Consider the following 22131-nt stretch of genomic DNA (forward strand, 5'->3'; position numbering starts at 1 on the left):
CAGACATCCAACAGGACAGGATGACATTAACACTCAATCTCACAAGCAGGAAACACAGACACGAAACAATAAGATCAATTCAGATAAGAGGACACATAGAGAAGATAATGGGAAACGCATTTAGACACCGGGGCAGGACCAAGTAATCCCATTAACACGAACACACACCATACAAATGCTAATCGATGAAACTTCCTAGGGACTTTTTAAACTGACAGACCACTTTATACATATTGTAAAAATGCATAATCAAATGTTCCGGCTCGAATTTGGATCCCTATAAAGATCCAGAGCTGATGTGAAAGGATTGAGATCAACGTGGCCAAGCCACTGTTTCTGAGCTGGCTACGGGGGTCTCCCTGGGATCCCAGTAATTGTACAATAAAGACACGCTTTGAACCTTGATTTGCGACTCAACTTCTATTCTGCACTGGTAAAGGGATATTTCCCTACAACAGAATCATGAGGTGGAATGGAGAGGAGACATGGGTGAAATTACAATCGTTTGGGAAGCCTTACTGAGAAAACTGACGGAGCTGTGGGTTGACAAGTCTCCGAGTCCTGATGGACTTTGTTTAAAGGTGTTAAAATTGGTGGCTAATGAGGTGGTAGATGCATTGGTTTTAATTTTCCAAAATTCTTTAGGTTCTGGAAAGGTTCTATCAGATTGGTAAGTAGCAAATATAACTCCTTTATTCAAGAGGGGAGAAAGGCTGAAAACAGGAAGCTATTGGCAGTAAACTTGATTCCTCTTGTGGGATAAGTGTTTGCATTGATTATTAAAGAGCTGGGCACTTGGAGAAACTCAAGGTAATTGGGAAGCATTGTTTTGTAAAAGGGAATTCATTTTCAATCAGTTCATAGAATACTGCAGTGCAGAAGGAGGCCATTCAACCCATCGAGTCTGCACCGACCACAGTCCCAATCCCCATAACCCCATGCATTTTACCTAGCTAGTCCCCCAGACACAAAGGGGCAATTTAGCATGGCCAATCCACGTAACCCACACATCCTTGGACTGTGGAAGGAAACCAGAGCACCCGAAGGAAACCCACACAGACAATGTGCAAACTCCACACAAACAGTGACCCACGCTGGGAATCGAACCCAGATCCCTGGTGCTGTGAGGCAATAGTGCTAATCACTGTGCCACCGTACCGCCCCTTGGAGTTCTGGAGTTATTGGAGTTCTTTTGAAGGAGTACCATGTACTGTGGATAAAGGGTAGTCTGTAGGTGCACTGTATTTGCATTTCCAGAAGGCATTTGATAAGGTGTCACATCAAAGGTTTTTGTGGAAGATAAGAGCTCATGGTGCAAAGAGTAGCATGTTAGCATGGATAGAGGTTTGACTGGCTGGCAGTAAACAGAGTACGCATAAATGGGTTGTTTCCTGATGGGGAGGATGTGATGAGTGGAGTCCCACAAGGAGCTGGAAACTCAACTTGTATAATTTATAGCAATGATTTAGATGGCATGGCAGCTAAATTTGCAAATGACACAAAGATAAATAAGAATATATATCCCGAACAAGGCTGAAAGGTGAAAGTTGCAGGGGTACTTGTCACAATCTTCAATTCCTCCTGAACTATCTGGGTATTTCAAGAAGAAGATGGAATTATTAAATGTCACACCTTGGGGAGAATAGAATGTAAGGACATACTCATCCGATAAGTCAGTCACTTTAGTCTTGATGGTGTGAAAGCTTTCAGAAATAATAATCTGCGATAAAGAACTTGAAAAAATGTGGATTAAGTTAAGAATGCCAGCTTGGAATTTTTAAAAGTGCACTGTGAATTTCTGGAATATTTTGATGTAGTAATAGAGAGGGTAGATGAGGGTAATGTGGTAGATGTGCTCTATGTAGAATTTGCTGACAGACCCATTATGTGGTACGTTAACGAAAGTTAAAACCCATGGAATAAAAGGGAAAGTGGCACCGCAGTGACAAAATTGGCTGAGTGAAAAGAAACAGAGAGTAATGGTTGTTTTTTCAGACAGGAATAATCTGTTTCTTTGGTAATAATAAAAAATGTTGAAAAAACTTAGCAGGTCAGGCAGAATCTGTGGAGAGAAAGACTTACCATTTCAAGTCCATATGAAACAAAAACAGAAAATGCTGGAAAATCCCAACAGGTCTGACAGCACCTGTGTAGTGAGCATAGAGTTAATGTTTCGAATTTGGATGATCTTTCATCAGTCTTGATACCTCCTCTGGCAACTCATTCCATATACGCACCGCCCTCTGTGTGAAAAAGTTGCACCTCAGATCCCTTTTAGACCTTTCTCCTCTCATCTTCAACCTATGCCCTCTAGTTTTGGACTCCCCTACCCTGGGGAAAAGACGTTGGCTACTTGCCTTATCCATGCCCCTCACGATTTTATAAACCTCTATTAGGTCACCCCTCACCCAAAGAGGGGCCAAATTCCCCTCCAACTTGATTTTCAAGTTTGTTGATGGCACCACCGTAGTGGGTCAGATCTCAAACAATGACGAGACAAAGTACAGGAATGAGATAGAGAATCTGGTGAACTGGTACGACAACAATAATCTCTCCCTCAATGTCAACAAAACGAAAGAGATTGTCATCGACTTCAAGAAGCGCAATGGAGAACATATCCCTGTCTACACCAATGGGGATGAAGTAGAAATGGTCGAAAGCTTCAAGTTTTTATGTGTCTAGATCACCAACAATCGGTCCTGGTCCCCCCATGTCGACACAATAGTTGAGAAAACCCACCTCTACTACTACAACGCCTTTACTTTCTCAGAAAACAAAGGAAATTTGGCATGTCAGCTATGATTCTCACCAACTTTTACAGATGCACCATAGAAAGTATTCTTTCTGGTTGTACCACAGCTTGGTATGGCTCCTGCTCTGCCCAAGATCGCAAGAAACTACAAAAGGTTGAGATTGTAGCCCAATCCATCACGCAAACCAGCCTCCCATCCATTGACTCTGTCTACACTTCCCGCTGCCTTGGCAAAGCAGCCAACAGAACTGACAACCTCACGCACCCCAGACATATTCTCTTCCACCTTCTTTCGTTGGGAAAAAGATACAAAAGTCTGAGGTCATGTACCAACCAACTCAAGAATAGCTTCTTCCCTGCTGCTGTCAGACGTTTGAATGGACTTACCTCACATTAAGTTGATCTTTCTCGACACCCTAGCTATGACTGTATTCTGCACTCTCATTACCTTCTCTATGAACAATATGCTTTGTCTGTATAGCGCGCAAGAATCAATACTTTTCACTGTATGCAAATGCATGTGACAATAATAAATCAAATCAAATCAAATCATCCCCCTACGCTCCAGGGAGAAAAAGTTCCAATGCACCCAACCTCTCCTTATAATTCAAACCTTCCAGTCTCCTTGTAAATCTATTTTTCCATCTTTTCCAGTTTAATACTAGCCTTTCTATCGCAGAGTGACCAGAATTGTACGCAGTACTGCAAATGTGGCTTTACCAATGTTGCAACATAGGGTCCCAACTTCTGTACTCAATGCTCACCATTCTCCCCATGTCTGCATGGGTTTCCTCTGGGTGCTCCGGTTTCCTCCCACAGTCCAAAGATGTGCGGGTTAGGTTGATTGGCCATGTTAAATTGATCCTAGTGTCCAGTGGATTAGCATGGTAAATATGCAGGGTTACAGGGATAGGGCTTGGGTGGGATTGTGGTAGGTGCAGACTCAATGCACCTACCACAATGGCCTCCTTCTGCACTGTAGGGATTCTATGCTCTGATCCATGAAGGCAAGTATGCCAAACGCCTTCTTCACCACTGATGCGCTATCAATAAGGCGAAAGACTACCGATATGCCAATATAAGTGTAGGCTTTTATTCACAACAGAATCAGGAGCAGATCCCAACAATTAACCGACCTGGACTGAACAAGGGGGAGGAGACAGCCACCTTTATACTAGGTGCTGAGGGGAGGAACCAAACTGGAAGGGGATGTGTCCAGGTATGACAAACACACACAACGGTGGTCCATATAGGACAAAGGCACAACTGAGGTCCACCACATTCACCCCTTCCTTTTAAAAAAACAACACGGGGGTGAAGCGGAAACAATATCACAAGTCCAGACGAACCGGTGGCTTGATCCGTCGTCGCGATCGTCGTAGTTCAGGTCGCAGAGTCGTCCGAGCAGGGAGCGATGTCGGCCCAGGCTCCGTACAGTGAGCGTCGAGAGAAGGCGCTGGGTGGTGTGAAGCGGACCGATCCATCGTCCCGTCCAGTCGTCGGGTACTGCGTGGCGACGGCTCCGGCGACTCAAGCGAGCTGTACATAGGGGCGAGAGGAATGAGCAGTGGCCCTGGTGGCGTATGGGGAACAGTGGGAACCGGAGCTGGGGGGTGGGGGGCTGCAACAGGCTCTGGTCACACTACATTGGGGACAGGGACTGAGGGAGGAAGAGGCGTAGCAGTCTCCGAATGGACGACACCAGGGACCGTGGGGCGGAAGGACGTGGTGACCTCCGGGGCACCCGCGGGTGCCAAGTCACGGACAGAAACCGTGTCCTCCCGCCCATCAGGGTACGCTACATAAGCATATTGGGGATTAGCGTGGAGCAATTGGACCTCCTCGACCAAGGGATCTGCCTTATGGGTCCGGACATGCTTCCGAAGCAGGACGGGTCCCGGGGACATCAGCCAATCCGGGAGCGAAGTACCCGAGGAGGACTTCCTGGGAAATGAAAACATCCGCTCGTGAGGGGTCGTATTGGTCGCTGTGCACAAGAGTGACCTAATGGAATGTAATGCGTCCGGAAGGACGTCTTGCCAACGGCTGACTGGAAGGCCCCTAGACCGTAACGCTAATAGAACGGCCTTCCAGATGGTTGCGTTCTCCCGCTCTACTTGACCATTGCCCCTGGGGTTATAGCTAGTGGTGCGGCTGGAGGCAACGCCTTTGGCGAGCAGGTACTGCCTCAGCTCGTCACTCATGAAAGAGGACCCACGGTCGCTATGAATATAGGCTGGGAAGCCGAACAGGGTGAAGAGCTTGTTCAGGGTCCGAATCACTGTAGCCGTGGTCATGTCCGAGCAGGGGAAGGCAAAAGGGAAACGTGAGTATTCGTCAATGATATTCAGGAAATAAACATTGCGGTTAGAGGAGGGGAGGGGGCCTTTAAAATCAACGCTAAGGCGCTCGAACGCGCGAGTGGCCTTTACAAGGTGCGCCCTACCTGGCCGGTAGAACTGCGGTTTGCACTCAGCGCAGACCCTGCATTGCCTGGTAATCGTCCGGACTTCCTCAAGGGAGAAGGGCAGGTTACGGGACTTGACAAAATGGAAAAATCTGGTGACACCCGGGTGACAGAGGTCGTTATGGAGGGACTGTAGCTGGTCTAGTTGGGCACTGGCACATGATCCACGGGACAGGGCGTCTGGGGGCTCATTGAGCTTCCCAGGCCGGTACATGATGTCATATCAGTAGGTGGAGAGCTCAATCCTCCACCGCAAGATCTTGTCATTCTTAATCTTGCCCTTTTGCCTGGTGTTAAACAGGAAGGCAACTGACCGCTGGTCCGTAATTAAGGTGAATCGTTGGCCCGCGAGATAATGGCGCCAGTGCCGGACGGCTTCCACGATGGCCTGGGCCTCCTTCTCGACCGAGGAGTGTCGAATCTCAGGGCCTTGTAAGGTCCGGGAAAAGAAGGCCACCGGACAGCCCCTCTGGTTAAGGGTGGCAGCTAGGGCAAAGTCAGACGCATCACTTTCCACTTGTAATGGGATGGATTCGTCCACAGCGTGCATCGCGGCCTTCGCGATGTCCGCTTTGATGTCATCGAAGGCCCGACAGGCCTCCTCCGCCAGGGGAAAAGAGGTCGATTTTAGGAGCGGACGGGCTTTATCTACGTAACGGGGAACCCACTGGGCATAATAGGAGAAGAAGCCCAGGCATCTCCTCAGTGCTTTGAGGGTAGTAGGGAGGGGAAGCTGCATAAGGGGACGCATACGGGCTGGGTCGGGGCCAAGGACACCATTTTCTATCACGTACCCAAGGATGGCGAGGCGGCGTGTCCGGAAAACACACTTCGCCTCATTGTATGTGAGGTTCAGGAGAGTGGCCGTACGAAGGAATTTTTGTAGGTTGGCATCATGGTCCTGCAGGTCATGGCCGCAGATGGTGACGTTATCCAGATACGGGAAAGTGGCCCGTAGTCCGTGCTGGTCCACCATTTGATCCATGGCCCGTTGGAAGACTGAGACCCCATTGGTGACACCAAAGGGGACTCGGAGGAACTGGTAGAGGCGGCCATCCGCCTCAAAGGCAGTGTATGGGCGATCCTCCGAGCGGATAGGGAGCTGGTGGTAAGCCGATTTCAAATCGATCGTTGAAAAAACCCTATAGTGCGCGGTGCGGTTGACTATGTCCGCGATACGGGGAAGAGGATATGCATCTAGTTGGGTATACCTGTTTATGGTCTGGCTGTAGTCAATCACCATGCGGTGTTTCTCCCCCGATTTAACTACGACCACTTGCGCCCTCCAGGGGCTGGTGCTGGCCTGGATAATCCCTTCCTGGAGCAAACGTTGTACCTCGGACCGAATGAAGGCCCGGTCATCCGCACAATAGCGCCTACTCTTGGTGGCTATAGGCCTACAATCCGGGGTGAGGTTATCAAATAACGGGGGGGGGGGTGATCTTGAGGGTCGAGAGACTGCAGGTGGTGCGTGAGGGGCGCTGCCGTGACGGCGCCTTGCAGACGGAGAGCGGGGGATAAGGGCCATCGTACTGCAGGATGACGCTCCTATGATGGCTGAGGAAATCTAACCCCAGCAGTACAGCTGCGCAGAGTCGCGGCAGCACGAGGAGCCGAAAATGCTCGTAGACTGTGCCCTGTACCGTCAGCGTCACCAAGCAGCACCCGAGGACCTCCACTGAGTGAGAATTCGAGGCCATGGAGATGGTCTGGCTCCAGGGTCGCACGGGAAGGGCATATTGACGCACTGTGCGAGAGTGTATAAAACTTTCCGTGCTCCCACAGTCAAACAGGCAGTTTTCTGCATAACCATTTACCTTGATCTCCATTATGGACTTGGAGAGTTGATGTGGCTGCGACTGGTCCAGGCAAATCGATGCCACTGTTGAATTAAAGAAGAATCCATCTTCGTCGCCGTCTGATGACGTCACGGATGAAGCTTCCTGCTCAGCTTGCCTTGATGCCAGTCTCAAAGATGGCGACTCCCGCACTTCCGGTGACCGCATCAAAGATGGCGATTCCCGCACTTCCGGTGACCGCATCCAAGATGGCGATTCGCGCGCAGCCGCCGCCTGCATCAAAGATGGCCGCGCCCTCGGAGCACACATGGCTCCACGAGTCTTCAGAAGCGGCTTTGCTCTGCAGACTTTAACAAAGTGGCCTAGCTTACCGCATCCGGAGCAAATCGCGTCCTTTGCCGGGCAGTGACGCCGAGGGTGCTTAGGGAGGCCACAAAAGTAACATTTGGGCCCTGCTGGAGCAGCCGTCGCAGTGGAGCCCTCGGTGGAACGGGATCCAAGGTAAGACCCGAGATTATGGGAGGCTGCTTCTAACGTTTCAGCCATCGTGGCCGTTTTCCGGAGGTCTAGGTCATCTTGTTCCAGCAGACGCTGCTGGATGTATGTAGACTCAATGCCCGCAACGTAGGCGTCGCGGATCAGATCCTCCGTGTTCTGTGCTGCTGAAACAGCCTTACAGTCGCATGCTCGGGCGAGGACTCACAGGGCGCGCAGAAATTGGGCGCACGATTCTCCTGGCTGCTGTTTGCGGGTAGTTAGGAGGTGTCTGGCGTAAACCACGTTAGGGCTCTTTCGGAACTGCCCTTTTAGGAGTTCGATAGCGTCCGCGTAAGTAGCAGCGTCCCGGAAGATTCCATAGACAGTTTCGCTTACCCGGGCGCGGAGCACGTGGAGTTTAGCAGCGTCGGTGTCGATGGCCGCAGCGGTGTCGACGAATGCTTCGAAGCAGTCCAACCAATGATCAAATTTATCAGAGGCTCCAACCTCTTGAGGGTCTAATGCTAACTTGTCGGGTTTTAGAAACTGCTCCATACTAGTAACTGTTGTGAATAAAATTGATGCGCTATCAATAAGGCGAAAGACTACCGATATGCCAATATAAGTGTAGGCTTTTATTCACAACAGAATCAGGAGCAGATCCCAACAATTAACCGACCTGGACTGAACAAGGGGGAGAAGACAGCCACCTTTATACTAGGTGCTGAGGGGAGGAACCAAACTGGAAGGGGATGTGTCCAGGTATGACAAACACACACAACGGTGGTCCATATAGGACAAAGGCACAACTGAGGTCCACCAGAACCACCCTGCCTACCTGTGAAACCACTTTCAAGGAACGATGCACCTGCACCCAGTTTAACCACAACCAATCATTTCAGCATTCTGTCAGCAATGTGTTTCGCAAGGGACATGAGAAACTGTGTTTAAAACAGCAGAGTATCTGCCAAAGGCTGTTCCATTTGGGAGGAGCTCTCTCAGTGCTGGGGGAAGATCGGATTACTATTCAAATGTGGAAACGACTGATATTGAGCCAGGCTTCGAAATGACTCCAGGCTGTTTCTCCACTCTGTCCACCAAAGGTAAATTCTTGCAGTTTCGCAGAAGTTAATCGCTGCCAGTCTCTTCCCCTCGCTGTCACCAGCATGCGGGACTACGATGAAATCGCCGCTTTCCTCGGAGAATGGGGACCCTACCAGAAAGTTGTCTTCTTCCTTCTGAGCCTCAGTGTCATCCCCAATGGTTTCTGTGGATTGTCCATAGTTTTTGTCGGGGATATTCCAGAGCATCGCTGTTTAATTCCCGGGAATCTCAATCTGAGTGAAGCGTGGATCAATAGGACTATCCCTCTGGAACTGGAAAAAGGCAAACTCCAGCACAGCAAATGTAGACGGTACCGGCTGGATGTGATCGTGAATCTTTCGCAGACTTTTCCAGATCCGGATTCCTTCAACATGTCTGAGCTAGAACAGGAGACCTGTTTGGATGGTTGGGAGTACAGTAAGGATCAGTACATCTCCACCATCGTCAGCGAGGTAAGTGGCTGAAGGAACACAGTCATTGCGCTGACAGTAGGGACTCTGAGATTAGGGTAACTCGTGTATTTCAATTTCGTGTTGAGTAAAAGGAGCAGATACACTGGGATTGAAATGTGACCGGACAGCTGCAATTCTTTATCTTCCCTGTTCTCGGGATAGATATACATTAACATTTAACTTCAGTGTCTTTGCCTCTCTAAGCATTAGTGTTTTGAATTTTAACTCCTGTTTCAGTTTGTTATCCATTGAATCCAATCTTGTTTCTTCTCCTGCAATGCACAGGGGACGTGATCTAACCAAAAAAAAATTCTAAATGCCACACAGGAGAAATTCACACCATTTTTTGGGCGACTTAATAGTCAAATCTTACCACACACAGGCAAAAAAAATCTCGATTAATCCAGGACAGTCAGCACGGATTCGTGAAGGGCAAGTCGTGCCTCACAAATTTGATTGAATTTTTTGAGGAGGTAACTAAGTGTGTTGATGAAGGTAGGGCAGTTGATGTCATATACATGGATTTTAGTAAGGCGTTTGATAAGGTCCCCCATGGTCGGCTTATGATGAAAGTAAGGAGGTGTGGGATAGAGGGAAAGTTGGCCGATTGGATAGGTAACTGGCTATCTGATCGAAGACAGAGGGTGGTGGTGGATGGAAAATTTTCGGACTGGAGGCAGGTTGCTAGCGGAGTGCCACAGGGATCAGTGCTTGGTCCTCTGCTCTTTGTGATTTTTATTAATGACTTAGAGGAGGGGGCTGAAGGGTGGATCAGTAAATTTGCTGATGACACCAAGATTGGTGGAGTAGTGGATGAGGTGGAGGGCTGTTGTAGGCTGCAAAGAGACATAGATAGGATGCAAAGCTGGGCTGAAAAATGGCAAATGGAGTTTAACCCTGACAAATGTGAGGTGATTCATTTTGGTAGGACTAATTTAAATGTGGATTACAGGGTCAAAAGTAGGGTTCTGAAGACTGTGGAGGAACAGAGAGATCTTGGGGTCCATATCCACAGATCTCTGAAGGTTGCCACTCAAGTGGATAGAGCGGTGAAGAAGGCCTATAGTGTGTTAGCTTTTATTAACAGGGGGATGGAGTTTAAGAGCCGTGGGGTTATGCTGCAACTGTACAGGACCTTGGTGAGACCACATTTGGAATATTGTGTGCAGTTCTGGTCACCTCACTATAAGAAGGATGTGGAAGTGCTGGAAAGAGTGCAGAGGAGATTTACCAGGATGCCGCCTGGTTTGGAGGGTAGGTCTTATGAGGAAAGGTTGAGGGAGCTAGGGCTGTTCTCTCTGGAGCGGAGGAGGCTGAGGGGAGACTTAATAGAGGTTTATAAAATGATGAAGGGGATAGATAGAGTGAACGTTCAAAGACTATTTCCTCGGGTGGATGGAGCTATTACAAGGGGGCATAACTATAGGGTTCATGGTGGGAGATACAGGAAGGATATCAGAGGTAGGTTCTTTACGCAGAGAGTGGTTGGGGTGTGGGATGGACTGCCTTCAATGATAGTGGAGTCAGACACTTTAGGAACATTTAAGCGGTTATTGGAAAGGCACATGGAGCACACCAGGATGATAGGGAGTGGGATAGCTTGATCTTGGTTTCAGATAAAGCTCGGCACAACATCATGGGCCGAAGGGCCTGTTCTGTGCTGTACTGTTCTATGTTCTATGTGCAAAGCCACAGAATTCAGTGGATATGAATTGATGAACATTGTATCTGCAGGATGCCACGTGTGGTGAAATGTCTCTTGAGTTTGATGATGATGTTGTTCCTCATCATGTTTGGCAGTAGTTTTTGAGTTCAAACCACCCAGAATATGAATCAACTAAAACTAAATGTTACTAAAACTAAATTTACGGTTCCATTTGAAAATGATGTGGAGATGCCGGCGTTGGACTGGGGTGGGCACAGTAAGAAGTCTCACAATACCCACGATTCCCGGCTTGCATTACTGTCTGTGTGGAGTCTGCACATTCTTCCCATGTCTGCGTGGGTTTCCTCCGGGTGCTCCGGTTTCCTCCCACAGTTCAAAGATGTGCGGGTTAGGTGGATTGGCCATACTAAATTGCCCCTTAGTGTCAGGGGGACTGGCTAGGGGAAATGTATGAGGTTATGGGGTTAAGGTCTGGGTGGGATAGTGGTCAGTGCAGGCTTGATGGGCCGAATGGCCTCCTTCTGCACTGTAGGATTCTATGATTCTATGAACACCAGGTTAAAGTTCAACAGGTTTATTTGGAATCACAAGCTTTTGGAGTGCTGCTCCTTCATCTTCATCTTCATCCTTCATCTGATGAAGGAGCAGCGCTCCGAAAGCTTGTGATTCCAAATAAACCTGTCAGATTTTAACCTGATGTTGTGAGACTTCTTACTGTGCCATTTGTCAGCTGCTGTAAATGACCATGGCAGGACCAGGACCTCATGCAAAAGAAATGATACATTTCATTGATGCGGCTTGAATGCATTGCGTTGTGTACGTCTGGAGATTTCCCTTTCCATGTCTGCATACATGGAGAACTAGTGCAATGAATCCATGGCTCTATATTTGGTTGCTTCCAATCTGGGGTGCCCCTGGTGAAGTTTTTGGGTGTAGTACCTCTGAAGCGAAATCGCTGGCCATACAGTATCAGTCCATCATGTACGGTCAGTTTATCATTGATAGTGAAGAATGTGCGGACTCGTAGGGAAGCTGCCTTGAGGATTCTGGCCAGCCCCTCATGATGATGTGGAGATGGCGGCGTTGGACTGGGGTAGGCACAGTAAGAAGTCCCACAACACCAGGTTAAAATCCAAAAGTTTTATTTGGTAGCACGAGCTTTCGGAGCGCTGATGATGTTGTGCAATTGTCTGCATGTGATGTCTGACCGTAAGCCATCTCTGAGGTCCTCGATTCTATGAAAGGACAACACTACTATTGCCATGATGTCTATACAATCTGCCTGGTCTGTAGTGGGTAAGAAGGCACTGGAGGGGGTGTCAGCCAAGTACAACAATGCAGTTCCTTACCATGTTTGTAGATGACGCTGAGGTTGTAGTGTTGTAGCTTTAGTATCATATATTGCAACCATGCAGACACAATGTGGGGAGGCATTTTTAAGATAGTTATAAGTGACTGATGATCTATTACAGGATGAAGGATAAAGCAAGGAGTTCCTTGTACATACCATACATAGAGTACATAGGGCAGAAGGAAAGGAGAGGGTGCAGAATATGGTGTTATTGTCATAGCTAGGGTATAGAAAAAGATCAGTTTAATATATGGTATCCATTCAAAAATCTGGTGGCAGCAGGAAAGAAACTGTTCTTGAGTCAGTTGATACATGACCTCAGACTTTTGTATCTTTTTCCCAATGGAAGAAGGTGGAAGAGAGCATGGGGTCCTTAATTATGCTGGCAGCTTTTCCAAGGCGACGGAAAGTGTAGACAGAGCCAATGGATCTAGGCTGTCTTGCGTGATGGACTGGACTACGTTCACAATAGAACATAGAACATAGAACATTACAGCGCAGAACAGGCCCTTCGGCCCACGATGTTGCACCGACCAGTTAAAAAAAAAAACTGTGACCCTCCAACCTAAACCAATTTCTTTTCGTCCATGAACCTATCTACGGATCTCTTAAACGCCCCCAAACTAGGCGCATTTACAGCTGATGCTGGCAGGGCATTCCAATCCCTCACCACCCTCTGGGTAAAGAACCTACCCCTGACATCGGTTCTATAACTACCCCCCCTCAATTTAAAGCCATGCCCCCTCGTGCTGGATTTCTCCATCAGAGGAAAAAGGAAATCTTTTTTAGTTTCTTGCAGTCTTGGTCAGGGCAGGAACCATATCAAGTTGTAATACAACCAGAAAGAATGCTTTCTATGGTGCATCTGTAAAAATTGGTGAGAGTCATAGCGGGTATGCTGAATTTCCTTAGCCTCTTGAGAAAGTAGAGGTGTTAGTGGGCTTTCTGAACTATAGCATCAGTGTAGAGGGACCAGAACAGGTTGGTGGTGATCTGGACACTTAGAAACTTGAACCTCGCAACCATTTCCATTTCATCCCCATTGACGTAGACAGGGACATGTCCTCCATTACGCTTCCTGAAGTCAATGACTATTTCTTTCATTTTGTTGACGTTGAGGGAGAGACCATTGTCGTTGCACCATTTCACCAAAATCTCGATCTCTTTCCGCTACTCCATCTCGTCATTGCTTGAGATCCGATCTACCACGGTGGTGTCACCAACAAACTTGAAAATGGAGTTGGAGTGGAACTTGTTAAGATGGTTGCAACTTAACATGTGACGATGGGCATTTAACTGTGGACAGTGTTCAATTCTGTGGCCAATATTCACTTAATCACCCACCTGAATAAGAGTGGGTGATTTAAAAACTTGGGGTGGCACGGTGGCACAATTGCTAGCACTGCTGCCTCACAGCGCCAGGGACACGGGTTCAATTTCGGCCTAGGGTAACTCTGTGTGGAATTTGTACATTTGCTCCGTGTCTGTGTGGGTTTCCTCTGGGTGCTCCAGTTTCCTCCCGCTGTCTAAAAATGTGTGGGTTAGGTTGACTGGCCATGTTCAATTGCCCCTTAGTGTCAGGGAGATTAGCAGGGTAAATACTTGGGGTTACAGGGGTAGGGCCTGGGTGAGATTGTTGTCAGCTATTTTTTTTTATATATACTTTTCCAATTCAACCAAATCAAATCCAATTCAGAGTCTCAACAAGTTGAGACATTTCAGATCCAGGCTGACAAGACAGGGCGAGCGACCAAACCACCCTGTCCTGGGCCTGATCTACATGAGCCAAGCTGATTGGAGAAGGGGGAGGTTCCTCCTCCAAGACTTGAGCTCATTTGCATCTTAGTCAAAAGGCCGAGATGCCGCTTTAAAAAATTGCTTCATATGAAACATATGAAGCTTCAGTGTAACCTAATGACCTCAACCAAGTGCGGCCGACCATGGGCTGCCGACCATACTACACTTGGTCTTAGCCAGATTGTTGTCAGCTATTGGTTTTAATCCCCTTGCTCTACTAAAGAATCAACCAAAGTAGTCAGATCTGCTTCTGCCGCCCTTGGGAAATTGTACTCTCTTTATGGGTGTGCCATAGATGCCAGAATTTTATCGGCACGTCCGCCCTGGAATTAGGGCGGACAAGACCTGCAGAACAGCATTCTCCGTTGGGCTTGGGCAGGATCTTATGAGCCTTGGGCGGGCAAGGCGGTAAAATTCCAGCAAAGGTCTTCATCAATTCTAACCTCCACCCTTTCAACTTGACCACAATCAATTTTGTGCCTGGTAAAACTCTTTTCGTTCTATTTTGCTATCATCTGCAACTCAGGGAGACTGCCTCCAATAGGTCAGTTAAATTGTAAACCGTTATGCTTTAAATTGTCCTACTTACTTCCCAAGATAAAATAATTGGGGTCTCAAGGATAGCTGATTAGTATTTCAACCTGAAAGGAAGTTACACGTTGCCATGGAGATGGACTTTGAGGGTTTCTAACATATCCGTCAAACACACAGACAAGTCAGTCTGGACACAATACTCCAGCTGTGGTTCCCGTGCGGCCCTGTACAACTGCAGTAAGGCAGCCTTGCTCCTGTAATCAAATGGAAATACAACATACCATTTGCCTTTATAACTGCTTGCTGCACCTGTATGTTTGCTTTCAATTGCTGGTACACAGGGACACCCAGGTCCCTTTGTACATCAACATTCTCCAATCTATCACCATTTAAATAGTACTCTGCTGTTCTGTTTTTCCTAACAAAGTGGGTAACTTCACATTTGTCCACATTATACCTGGGACAAGCTGCAACAGCCGGAACTCTGATACTGCGTCTGGTTCTACAGCGCAAAAGGGTGGGATGAAGAAGAGGAGAGCAGTAGTGATAGGGGACTCAATGGTCAGAGGTATAGACCGGAGGTTCTGTGATCGGGACAGAGACTCCCGCATGGTTTGTTGCCTCCCAGGTGCCAAGGTCAGCGATGTCTCTGATCGCGTGCACAGCGTTCTAAAGTGGGAAGGTGATCAGCCAGATGTCGTGGTACACGTCGGTACCAATGACGTGGGAAGGAAGAGTGAGGAGGTCCTAAAGAGTGAGTACAAAGAGCTTGGAAGGAAGTTAAAAAGCAGGACCCCGAGGGTAGTAATCTCAGGATTGCTACCTGAGCCACATGCCAGTGAGGGCAGGAGTAGGATGCTTAGGCAGATAAACACATGGCTGAGGAACTGGTGCAGGGGGCAGGGTTTCCAATTCTTGGATCATTGGGACCTCTTTTGGGGCAGGTGGGACCTGTACAAGAGAGACGGGTTACACCTAAACTACAAGGGGACCAATATACTTGCAGGGAGATTTGCTAGTGTTATTGGGGAGCGTTTAAACTAGATTTGCAGGGGGGTGGGAACCAGAGTGCCAGAGCAGATAGTGGAGCAGGGGTAAAAAGACAGGTTAGTTCAAGCAAAATCACAAATGGAAGGGTAGAATGTGGTGGAAATAATTTTTTGAGGTGTGTCTATTTCAATGCCAGGAGTATTGTGGGGAAGGCAGATGAGCTGAAGGCGTGGATAGACACATGGAAATATGACATTATAGCCATTAGTGAAACTTGGCTACAGGAGGGGCAGGACTGGCAGCTCAATGTTCCAGGGTTCCAATGTTTCAGGCGGGATAGAGGCAGAGGGATAAAAGGTGGGGGGGTGGCATTGTTGGTCAGGGAAAATGTTACAGCGGTACTCAGGCAGGATAGATTAGGGAGCTTGTCTACAGAGGCCCTATGGGTGGAGCTGAGAAACAGGAAAGGTATGACCACATTAATGGGCTTGTATTATAGACCACCCAATAGTCAGCGAGAATTGGAGGAGCAAATCAGCGGAGAGGTAGCTGACAACTGCAAGAAACACAAAGTTGTGATAGTAGGGGATTTTAATTTTCCACATATAGATTGGGACTCGCATACTGTTAAAGGTTTAGACGGGGTAGAGTTTGTAAAATGTGTTCAGGAGAATTTTCTACATCAGTATATAGAGGTGCCAACTAGAGAGGATGCGATATTGGATCTCCTATTGGGAAATGAGTTAGGGCAGGTGATGGATGTGAGTGTGAGGGAACACTTTGGATCCAGTGATCATAATGCCATTAGTTTCAACCTGATCGTGGATAAGGATAGATCTGGTCCTCGGGTTGAAGTTCTGAACTGGAAAAAGGCCAAATTTGATGAAATGAGAAGGGATCTGGGAAGTGTGGATTGGCACAGGCTGTTCTCTGGTAAGGATGTAAATGGAAAGTGGGAGGCCTTCAAAGGAGAAATGTTGAGAATGCAGAGTTTGTATGTTCCTGTCAGGATTAAAGGCAAAGTAAATAGGAATAAGGAACCTTGGTTCTCAAGGGAGATTGTAACACTGATTAAGAGGAAGAGAGAGTTGTATGAAATGTACAGGCAGCAAGGAACACATCAGATGCTCGAGGAGTATAAAAAGTGCAAGAAGCTACTTAAGAGGGAAATCAAGAGGGCTAAAAGAAGACATGAGGTTGCTTTGGCAGACAGAGTGAAGGAAAATCCAAAGAGCTTCTATAGGTATGTTAGGAGCAAAAGGATAGTGAGGGATAAAATTGGTCCTCTTGAAGACCAGAGTGGTAGACTGTGTATGGAACCAAAAGAGATGGGGGAGATACTAAATGGTTTTTTTGCATCCGTATTTACTGAGGAAACGGGCATGGAGTCTACGGAAATAGGGCAAACTGGTAGGAAGGCCATGGAAGCTTTACAGATTAAAGGGGAGGGGGTGCTCGCTGTCTTGAGGCAAATCAGAGTGGATAAATCCCCAGGACTGGACAGGGTATTCCCACGGACCTTGAGGGAAGCTAGTGTTGAACTTGCAGGGGCCCTGGCAGACATATTTAAAATGTCAGTATTCACGGGGGAGGTGCCGGATGATTGGAGGGTGGCTCATGTTGTTCCGTTGTTTAAAAAAGGTTCCAAAAGAAATCCGGGAAATTATCGGCCAATAAGTTTGACGTTGGTGGTGGGCAAGTTATTGGAAGGTGTGATAAGAGATAGGATCTACAAATATTTGGATAGACAGAGTCAACATGGCTTTGTGCATGGTAGGTCATGTTTGACCAATCTATTAGAGTTTTTCGAGGAGGTTACCAGGAAAGTGGATGAAGGGAAGGCGGTGGATGTTGTCTACCTGGATTTCAGCAAGGCCTTTGACAAGGTCCCTCATGGGAGGTTAGTTAGGAAGGTTCAGTCGCTAGGTATACATGGCGAGGTGGTAAATTGGATAAGACACTGGCTCAATGGAAGAAGTCAGAGAGTGGTTGTGGAGGATTGCTTCTCTGAGTGGAGGCCTGTGACTAGTGGTGTGCACAGTAAGAAGTTTAACAACACCAGGTTAAAGTCCAACAGGTTTATTTGGTAGCAAAAGCCACACAAGCTTTCGGAGCTGCAAGCCCCTTCTTCAGGTGAGTGGGAATTCTGTTCACAAACAGAGCATATAAAGACACAAACTCAATTTACATGAATAATGGTTGGAATGCGAATACTTACAACTAATCAAGTCTTTAAGAAACAAAACAATGTGAGTGGAGAGAGCATCAAGACAGGCTAAAAAGATGTGTATTGTCTCCAGACAAGACAGCCAGTGAAACTCTGTGGGGGTTACAAATAGTGTGCCATGAACCCAATATCCCGGTTGAGGCCGTCCTCGTGTGTGCGGAACTTGGCTATCGGTTTCTGCTCAGCGACTCTGCACCGTCGTGTGTCGCGAAGGCAGCCTTGGAGAACGCTTACCCGAATATCAGAGGCCGAATGCCCGTGACCGCTGAAGTGCTCCCCAACAGGAAGAGAACAGTCTTGCCTGGTGATTGTCGAGCGGTGTTCATTCATCCGTTGTCGCAGCGTCTGCATAGTTTCCCCAATGTACTAGTGGTGTGCCGCAGGGATCGGTGTTGGGTCCATTGTTGTTTGTCATCTATATCAATGATCTGGATGATAATGTGGTCAATTGGATCAGCAAGTTTGCTGATGATACAAAGATTGGAGGTGTAGTGGACAGTGAGGAAGGTTTTCAAAGCTTGCAGAGGGATTTGGACCAACTAGAAAAATGGGCTGAAAAATGGCAAATGGAGTTTAACGCGGACAAGTGTGAGATATTGCACTTTGGAGGGACAAACCAAAGAAGAACGTACAGGGTAAATGGTAGGACTCTGAAGAGTGCAGTTGAACAGAGGGATCTGGGAATACAGGTACAGAATTCCCTAAAAGTGACGTCACAGGTGGATAGGGTCGTAAAGAGTGCCTTTGGTACATTGGCCTTTATAAATCGGAGTATCGAGTATAAAAGTTGGAGTGTTATGGTAAGGTTATATAAGGCATTGGTGAGGCCGAATTTGGAGTATTGTGTACAGTTTTGGTCACCTAGTTACAGGAAGGATGTAAATAAGATTGAAAGAGTGCAGAGAAGGTTCACAAGGATGTTGCCGGGACTTGAGAAGCTGAGTTACAGAGAGAGATTGAATAGGTTGGGACTTTATTCCCTGGAGCGTAGAAGATTGAGGGGAGATTTGATAGAGGTGTATAAGATTTTGATGGGTATAGATAGAGTGAATGCAAGCAGGCTTTTTCCGCTGAGGCTAGGGGAGAAAAAAACCAGAGGGCATGGGTTAAGGGTGAAAGGAGAAAAGTTTAAAGGGAATATTAGGGGGGGCTTCTTCACGCAGAGAGTGGTGGGAGTGTGGAATGAGCTGCCGGATAAAGTGGTAAATGCGGGGTCACTTTTAACATTTAAGAAAAACTTGGACGGGTTCATGGATGAGAGGGGTGTGGAGGGATATGGTCCAAGTGCAGGTCAGTGGGACTAGGCATAAAATGGTTCGGCACAGACAAGAAGGGCCAAAAGGCCTGTTTCTGAGCTGTAATTTTCTATGGTTCTATATTGCATCTGGTGTGTATTTTCCAATTCATTCAACTTGTCTAAATTGCCTTGAAGCCTCTTAGCATCCTCCTCACCACTCAAATTCCACCTAGTTTTGTGTCATCAGCAAGCTTCGAAATTATACATTTGATTCCCTCATCCAAATTGTTGATTTATGCTGTGAATAGCTGGGGCCCAAGCACTGGTCTCTGTGGTACTTCACTAGTCACTGCCTGCCACTCGGAAAAAGACCCATTTATTCCTATTCTCCTGTTGCTATGAAATTCTCCGTCCACGTCAGTATATTACCCTCAATCCCATGTGCTTCAATTTTAAACACCAACCTCTTATGTGGGACTTTATGTTAAAAATTGGGGAAAATTAAGAAATATAAAAAGCAAGCAAAACAGGGAGTTGATTCGAGGCAGATGGCTGAAGAAATGATGAGATGCCTATCCGTGGAAAACAAATATTTTACATACGTGACGACAGAGAACTTTTGAAGTGATAACTTCAAAGTGGAGAGATAAGGAATTGACACATACCTGCCAAAAGCTAACTCCACAAGGGGATAAAATCAAAGGAAAAGAAATAGTGCAACTTTAGAACACTAAAAAGAAAAGGGAGTGAGGCAGCTAACATCAGAACTGCAGCAAGATACAGCTGTAGTCTACCGAGAGAAGCTGCATTTTTCCACCTTTGCTGAACCAGAAGACTATTTCCCAGACATGTGGTCATCTTTTGCTGAATTTAGCTCATAAAGTTACTTAATTTTGGATGTTGTTTGGGAAAAGCAGTGTTTCAGAGTTCATGTAAAGCGTAGGTAGTTTTGGGGACCAAGGGATAGTTTCATGCAAAATATGTGGGTATAGCCAGCAGCATCCTCAAGTGTCATCGAGTATTATAGTCCTTCTTGTTGTGTGTGTGTGTTTTTGCATCTGTTTTATTATAATATTCTTTGTTAATTGTTCACACAACAACTGGAATATTTCCTCACTACTTTGTACAGCCTTGCTTATATAATACTGAAAAACACCACTGGAACCGATGTACCAAGTTACTCTTTGGGGTTTTGGGACACCCATGCATTTAACATCTGTGTTGTTCATAACATTTAACAAAAGCTGTCTGAAAATCCCAATCCACCACATTCACTGGTTCTCCCTTATCTATTCTGCTAGTTACATCCTCAAAAAACTTAATCAGGTTTGTCAAACATGGTTCCCCTCTCACAAATCAATGTTGACTTTGTCTAATCCCGTAGACATTTCGAATTGTCCTGTTATCACGTCCTTAATAATAAACTCCTGCATTTTGCCTGCCACTGATGTTCGGCTAACTGGCCTATCAGTTTAACATCTGATATGAAACACTGTATTCCCTCGGTGCTGAACTGAAGTGACAGCCGAGATTAGCTGCTGAAGCCTCCCACAGCCCTCTGGATTAGAGGTGTAAAAAGCTGCCATTGATTTGAGGCTGACATGACAGGAGGTTTGGTGAATGAAACAGACTTTTTTTCAAATGCAATCCCATCCTTCCTTGGGCCAATGCTAGCAAAATGATTTTTACTGCGATTTTTGCCAAAATACATGTAAGTTATTTTTAATTTCTTTTTGCATTTTCAGTGGGATTTGGTGTGTAAAGATGACTGGAAAGGGCCATTTTCCATGTCAATGTTCTTCCTGGGAGTGCTGGTTGGTTCTTTTATCTCTGGACAGCTATCTGACAGGTGAGTTTTCCCTTTATTGAATCCTGGAGAAGGAATCGTCTTCCTAATTAACACCAACAAAAATGGCCTGTTGGCAGGGGAGGAGCTTTTGTAAAACTAGGAGTCATTGGAGTCATGAGCCAGATCTTCCAGGATTGAATTTACTTATTTGTGTTACTTTACAGAAAGGGAAACTCTCTTCCACAAACAGCAATTAATCTGAGATCAATTGTTACGTTTAAAACTGAGATTGACTGCTTTTTGTTCACCAATGATATTAAGAGATATGGGACAAAGGTGGGGATATGAGCTGATGTCACAAATCTGCTAGAATGTAACTAAATGGTAGAACAGGCTCGAGGGGCTGAATGAGTTACCCCTGTTGCTATGATATTAGGAGGAAGGAGGATGGCGGCATCCTGTATGACAACACTCTGACAGGCAGTCCGTGAAGACCTCATCAGATTCAAATTCATTTGGGAAGATTCCCAGATCACCATTACTCCGTAATTCCCCATCTTACACCCTATGAGGGATCATCAGAATATTCTCTTTGCTGATTTCCTGTAATTAAAGACACCACGAACCAACCTGTCCAGGCAAACCTTATCCAACAACATTTACAACAATGCACACGATAGCACTCAACTTTTCACCTCTTGTGCTTTCCCTTAATGGATGTGTTGAGTTTTAAGTTTAAGTTCATTTATGATTGTCACAAGTAAGCTTACATTAACACTGCAATGAAGTAACTCATTAACAGAAAGCAGCAAGGGGTACTTGTGAAATTGGAGTGGGGGGAACATGAATTCTGTCCTTCTGAGAGTGGACTCCATGGCCCTTTCCCCAGAGTAATTTCTCAGCAGTTTTAGTAATCTGCTGAAGCACAAATTGCTGGATTATTGTGAGACCCTTTATGCACTGATATCTACGGCCATGATTACATAGATTGAGTCTGCATATGTCAGGCAGAGCAGCAGGGATCTCCTGATGTCAGTCGGAGCTTCCACTGCTTTAGGTGAGTTCTGTCTGTGCTGCAACAGAAGCTGAGACATCAGTCACCCAACGCTACATCAAGTGCTCTCAAGGACTTGGCCACTACTGCCATGTTGAAGGATGAACCCCAAACTGTGTGTGAAACCCTGTGGAAGTTGGAGCCAAACTGCACCCCATGTTCCTTGACAATGACAACGGGCTCTGTGGCAGAACTCCGAATGAACAAAGCATCTCTTTGTCTCTATCCATCAGCCTTTTCCTGTAAGTCACAAAGCAAAAGCCTCAACTGAGTCCCGTACAACAGAATTTTCTGCAGCCTCATCCTCCAGGGGGTCAGCCTCATCCTCCAGGGGGTCAGCACGTGTGCTTTCCTATCCCTGGCTTGTTTGCAGCTTATCCATGCACAGAGATTCATCACCTTCTGTTCTGATCTCTATACTACCCACTAAAGTGC

General features: G+C 46.7%; 1 protein-coding gene across 1 annotated transcript in view; it reads left to right on the forward strand.

Moving 5' to 3' along the window:
- Positions 1-8471: 8471 nt before the first annotated feature.
- LOC144505065 (organic cation/carnitine transporter 2-like) overlaps positions 8472-22131 on the forward strand; it is a 74322-nt gene continuing 60662 nt past the window's right edge. Inside the window, exons 1-2 of the mRNA XM_078230813.1 lie at positions 8472-9051; positions 20599-20702. Of these exons, the coding sequence (XP_078086939.1) occupies positions 8662-9051; positions 20599-20702 (494 nt within the window). The 5' untranslated portion in view covers positions 8472-8661. The remainder of the gene's footprint in view (positions 9052-20598; positions 20703-22131) is intronic.

The sequence above is a fragment of the Mustelus asterias genome, chromosome 16 (assembly GCF_964213995.1).
Source record: "Mustelus asterias chromosome 16, sMusAst1.hap1.1, whole genome shotgun sequence".
In the NCBI taxonomy this organism is placed as follows: Eukaryota; Metazoa; Chordata; class Chondrichthyes; order Carcharhiniformes; family Triakidae; genus Mustelus; species Mustelus asterias.